Genomic DNA, 6,255 nt, shown 5'->3' with positions numbered 1-6,255 from the left:
TAAAAATAGAAAAGGGCATAAAACAAATACAGACCTGTTTTCAAAGTTTGCTGTTCTAATTTACTCTCTCAGTAGCAGGGAATATGAGTTCCCCTGATTTTTCTTATCAGTGCCTCTGTCTTCCCTTCTCTCCCTTTCCTTCCCCAATTTACTTTGCCTCCTTCTCTTCCTTTCCCTTCCCTCTTCTATTCTCTCTCTGTCTCCTCTCTTCCCTTAATTCCCCTTCGTTTCCTCTCTATCCTTCCCCTCTCTCGCTCCTTCTCCCTGTTCCTTTTTCTCCTTCTCTCTTTCTTGTATTCTCTCTTCTGTCCTTGTTTGTCTTTTCTCATCTTTTTATTCATTGATTCATTCACTATTGTTAATATTGTACTCCTGCGATGTGCCAGGAGCTGTGTGTTTCGGAAACATAAGCACATCCTTCTTGAATCAGAAGCAGACCAGGATGAGCTAAGAGCCTCCCTTTTATAGGCTAGTAAGAAGCAAGAATTGAGTGCTGCCTTCTCTTTAAGCTGACAGGGATGTTCTAACCTGCGATGCATGACTTGTGTGAATAAAGCAGCAATCAGGGCTACTGGTCACTTTCTGATGCCGCATGAAGCCATATTAGTATCCACAGTTTTCCTTCACCCTGGCCATGCAGGCAGTTGTGTCCTCTGACACCCTCTTGACACTCTGATAGCTTTCCTTTTGAACCACATACTTGTGAGAACATTCTTCCTTCTCAGCTGAAAAGGTCACCTCCCAAATGTACCACCCAAGATGAACTATATGTCTATAAATTTGCATACTCTTGTCTTTGCTACATGTTTCAGAATGTGTTTAAGGCCAGCACCCCAGTTAAAAGAGGAAAGAACAAGATAAGTATATTCATAATGCCAGTTAAAACCCTGCTTGTTATTTCTATGCTGTTCTAAGTTTACTTTCAAGATTATGGGAATGTTGCACAACGTGTACCTAATGGGACATTTGCTTCAGAACCACTTGGAGATTAATTTCTAAACTTAGTCTGTGCATCAAAAAGAGCAATTTCATTGTAAGAAATTCATCTGCTCCACATAAAAGAATAATCTTTCTCTGGTAACATAATTCTGATCTGTTTCCTGTGACCTGAAACCCTAGTCTCAGTGCCTTGGACCACACTGAAGAATTCTGATAATTTAACTAGTAATACCTTTATTATATATTCAGATCACTACTGAACTCTAGTAGGAATGAGAAAAAGTCTCAAGTCACTGTGATACACACACACCCCTATGTACATATACACATATTATTAGATTATTAGTTATTCTAATTTCTGCTTCTATCTGTTGAAATGTGGTGACTGTACATCTTATGTTAAATCGCCTATTTCTAAAAAAACAATAGGTAAAATTATTAGGCTACAGAAACTGTAATGACAGGTCAAGAGTGATGGGTTAGTGACCGCAGCCAAGGGGGGACCACTCCATATCAGAAGCAGAGGAGTATGGAGTATGTTTTACTCAAAGGGTTGCCAAGTATATTCCAAGGCATTGTGAATACATGGCTACAGAAGAGTCTCTTTTGAAAACTTAAATATCCCATGGACAATTTTATTCTTTGTGAATGAAAATGAGTAGAAGGAACCAGTAAGAATTAATTTGTACTTTGCCATAGTCCTGCTAAAAAGAAGTAAGCAAATTGTTAGGTTCTGAAAGAAATCTGACTCAGCTGAGGCAAATTAGCAAGGATTCACTAAATTAAATAATATGTTTGACCTCTGCTTCTGCTTCTTTGAATTGTCCCAGAGGAGCTAGCTTTTGCGGCAGCAGAGTCAGCCCAAGTACCTGGTTTTACCATCTGACTGACTCATCCATTCCAGTGCCCAACCATGTCCAGGCAGACCTCAGAAATATTGCTGGTTCAGTTCTAAACCACCACAATTAAGCAAGTAATTCAATAAAGTTGGTGGAGGGTCTTGTTTTCAATTTGTAAAAAATGCAACATCTGTGAAATTCAATAAAGTGGGATGCAATACAATGCGGTACGCCTGTATGCTGTGTTGGTACCACGCTGAGGGCAATGAGATTTCCCCTCAAGGCCCATAGACCTTCAGAGGAGGTAGTGAAGACACAGGGCTATTTTAGGTTACCTTCTTAGAAACACTAAGGCATAGCACAGAGATTGAAATTCCGGAATGGAGAGCCCAGAGTGATAACAAGAGACACAGGTGAGAAAAGCCACCTTTAACGATAAAAAGGGGCCCAGAGCAGCCATGATCAGAGGAATACAAATAGAGCGAGTGCCCCAGGACAATTCATCAACAGACTCTACCTCCCCTGGGGTCTTCTGCAGGCTTCAGGATGGCAAGGCAGAGCACACTAAAAGTCTCAACTACATTAGCAGAGCCAAGATCTTCTCATCTGAACCAAGGTAAAAACTTGAGGCTGAGAGGTTGACAATGCTGCAATCTAACAAACTGGGCTGGAACTGCTCAAATCCTACCTGCTGAGATTCAGGATTTGCTCTAGAGCCCTGCTTTTCAAAGTTTGGTCAGGATGAGCATCACGTGGATCTTGTTAAAAAGGATTTCTACCCTGCCCCCATTCTCTAGAGCCTTGCTTCTTAAAGCATGGGCAGCATGAACATCATCTGGGGCTTGTTAAAAACATCTTTGGTCCCACCCCAGACCTTCTGAACCCAAATCTGCATCTTATGAGATCCTCAGGAAATTCCTATATAAATACATTTGGGAAGATAGAGCAGTACTCAGCCTACAGGTGAATGTGGCCAGCCGGCCAGCCATGAGGAGGAGGATGAGGAAGAGGAAGAAGCTGAGCCAGCCAGACATGTGAGTGAAAAGGATAAAGGTTTTTGGCTAAGAAAGCTTGTCCTTCATCCATTTCCTGCCACAGTGCCTGCAGATAGCCTTTGCAATGCTTGCTTTCTTTCCAGAAATCTGTTGGTTCTCACTAAGAACAGAGGGAAGTGGAAGTGACTGCTGCTTTCCTTTTTTTTTTAAATGTTTCAGTCACCCGTAACCTGCATGTCAGTCGCAAACTAGTCCTTTATCAACATTCGTCCGTATTTCCAGCAGACACAAGCTAACGAGAGGCATTTTGAAGTGATATTTTTAATGATGAGGTTTCCTCTAACCGTGTTTTCTGAGCTGGGGAATGCATGTATCCAGGCTACCATTTGGGTGCAGGACAGGGCAAATTTCCCCAAGTTGCGAGGGGAAAGACCAAGCCCTGCACAGAGAGAAGAAATGGGTCATTTGGCGGAGAGTGTAGAAAGAATTCAACACACATGCTAAAGTTAGAGTCAAAAGGATAGAAAAGGGATAACACTCCACAGAGTGTGGTCTCCACTCAGAAGCAGAGAGTGAGAGGGACAGTGAGAGGGACCCTGAGTGTTAGGGGAATTCAGTTTACATATCATTCTTTAGTTCCTGTGAGTTATAGTTTAAAAGACTTTATTAATCCATTTCCTTTGGTATGGACATACAGTGAGGAAGAACAAGAGCATGTAGCATGAAAAAGTGAGAACATGTAGAGTGAAAGGTCTGCTGACAGTTCTCAGCCTTTAATCCATAGATTTCCCATGGAGTTACCCATAGGGAATGACTCTGTTGGTTCCCGTTTCCCCTTCACAGGTGTGGGGAATGGGTTGTTAGTAATCCCAGCAGAAACCTTCCTTTGTTCTGCAGGTGTCCTCCTGGGCTGGCTGCAGGGTCTATCAACATATTACAGTCTCTGAATGTAGCTTGATTAACATTTTTAATTTTCTTGCCTCCTCTCTACAATAATTCAAGCCATTTTAGTAGTTCCTATTCTGAGTTTGGCTTAGGGTTTATACTTGTGGCATGTGGCTGAAAAGTTTTTCTGAAGCCCCTGTGTGTTCTGTCTAGGACGCTTCTTACGAGTGTGTTGTTTGGGTATTGCAGAGAGGAGTCTAGAATGCTGTAACAATGAAAGAGATTGATTTGTCTGTGGCTTCATAACAAACCACCTCAAATGTCGTGGATTAAAGGACAAATCACCATAACTCTCTGTAATAGGGGCTGTTCTTTTACTGCAATTAGCTCTGGGGCTGGAATGGGCAAAAAGGTTTTGCTGAGAGGGCCAGAGTCTGGCTGGACTCCTTCTCTTTCCATACGAACTCACATCCCCAAGGCAAACCTTTTAGAACAGGGCAAATGGATTCCAAGAAGTAGAATTCTACAAGGACTAGCCACAGTGGGCACAGGGTTTCCTAGCCTCTGCTTGCAAGCCCGTGGACAATAACACAATACGTAAGAGAGGGCTACATGAAGGCATAAAGCCCAGGAATCAAGGTCCATCAAGACCACCTATCTACCACAATCTACCACTCTTGCTAAGAGAAAAAATGAAAGTTTGTCACTGGTCATCATGTGTGAGTGTGTGTATGTATGTATATGACCAAGTGCATACATGTAGTGATCTTGAAAACATGGAGGACTCATCTGTCTTTCCCCCAGAGATTCCCCTTTGTTCAGGAGTATTATGTTATTTTACTGAACAGTCGTCTGGAGTAGAGACAGGTTTCTGGGAGAACAGTGAGGTGGGAGGAGAACTAGCAAAAATAGGTTAATCAATCAGTGTTGATATCAGAATGAGATCAAATACTACAGCCAGATTTCTCTCAAATCAGTTAATGTGGGGGCTACGAAAGAATAGCTGGCTGGGTACCTGGTCAAAACCTCATTCTGTCCTGATCATAGCCTGGAAAACAACCTAAGGGATATGGATTTTATATTCCCTAATATGCCATCTAATCTCCTTTGCTTTGTAGTTTTCTTTCTTTTCACTGTATTGTTTATTTCAAATTTTATATTTATATTAGGCTTACTATATGTCAGCACATGAATTTGGTGCTGGGAACACAGTGGTGAATAACATTAACCTGACATCCTCCTCTCATGGAGTTTAGAATCTGAAGTTAAATTTTTTTTAATGGCCTTAAAGTTAAGGAAAAACTTTGACTAATTTTTAAAAAGTGGAAGTGAGTTCATCTTCTTTTATGATTCTTGACTTTAACTCTGCAAAAATTTTCAGTTTTTCCACTGCTATAAACAAGACACTGTGAGGAAGGCAGTGGTGTCATCTTCATTTTACACACAAACGAAAGGAAGATATGGAAGTTTAAGTGTGTACTTGCTCATGTTTCCATGACTTAGGTTAGTGGAGCTGGAATTCAAGCCCAGGCCTTGTTGATGCTGAATCCAGACCATATGGCTTCACTGGAGTGTTTAAAGTTGTACTAATCTAATGAGGTAGCTAGAGACTTCTTGGGGGCCTACCCTCTTGAGTCTGTGTTCATCTTGCACTTTGTTAATAACATTGTGCTAATTAACGTTGGGCTCAGTTTATGGCTTCTTCAAAAACTTCTCCTTTGACTAGAAGGTCAGTTACACAAGGAAACATTACTAAATGAAAAAAAGATTCTTAACATGAAATTCACAGGTCAGTAGCTCACATGGTTAGGGATGCAGAATATGGCAAAATGGTTGACCTCGGGCACAATAGTATTTCACTGAGTGTCTGTTTTTCATCAGCAAAATGAGAATGATAATAACTACTGCATAGGTTGTTGAAATGAATAAAAAAAATCTGTAAAATAGAGTCTGGTCCATAGTAAACACTAGAAGTATCAGTTATTATCTTGATGATGACGATAATGATGCTTTGTCCCTGGTCTAGCTTAGTAGAGATTCAAGGCATGTAGTGAGCATTGTGTCATCCTTAAGTTCTCTAATACAGAGTACATTGTGAAAAATATCATTTATAGGCCACACATCTGCCTGACAGATTGAAGTAAAGCTGTATATATAAGTTAGCATTAGAATACTTTTTTTTTCTGTTGATTTTTTTCCCTTTGATACAAAGGAGCAGTCAGTCTACTAAAACAAAGAAAAATCACCATTGGTATTTTTATTTTCAAAGATTCCAACAGTGCCCTGCATGCAGTGACCTTTCATTTAACTCTGTTTAGGGTTTGATGCCTATTTTACGTCCCGCACACTTGAAAACAATAGAAGAAATGTATGGTTTGCTGAATACTGGGAAGAAAACTTCAACTGCAAGTTGACGATTAGTGGGTCAAAGAAAGAAGACACAGATCGCAAATGCACAGGTAATTTTATTCTCATTGTCCTTCTCCTGTTACTCTACGTGGCCAGCGTTGAAATGTCTGCATAAGTGACAGAAGGAAGCTTGGCTGGAGACAAATTGAAAAAGTAAATTGAATTTTACTAGATTGTTCAGAAAATGG

At 40.7% G+C, this 6,255-nt stretch overlaps 1 protein-coding gene across 5 annotated transcripts in view; it reads left to right on the top strand.

Annotated features, from left to right (window-relative positions):
• GRM7 (glutamate metabotropic receptor 7) overlaps positions 1 to 6,255 on the top strand; it is an 827,189-nt gene that overhangs the window by 523,593 nt on the left and 297,341 nt on the right. For all 5 annotated transcript variants that reach the window (XM_011372553.1, XM_011372552.1, XM_023538035.1 and 2 more), the window contains one exon: positions 5,977 to 6,117. In XM_011372553.1, coding sequence (XP_011370855.1) covers positions 5,977 to 6,117 — 141 coding nt within the window. The remainder of the gene's footprint in view (positions 1 to 5,976; positions 6,118 to 6,255) is intronic.

This window comes from Pteropus vampyrus, unplaced genomic scaffold (assembly GCF_000151845.1).
Source record: "Pteropus vampyrus isolate Shadow unplaced genomic scaffold, Pvam_2.0 Scaffold210, whole genome shotgun sequence".
NCBI lineage: Eukaryota > Metazoa > Chordata > Mammalia > Chiroptera > Pteropodidae > Pteropus > Pteropus vampyrus.
The sequence above is the reverse complement of the archived record's forward strand: the minus strand, read 5'-3'. Positions and strand labels throughout refer to the sequence as shown.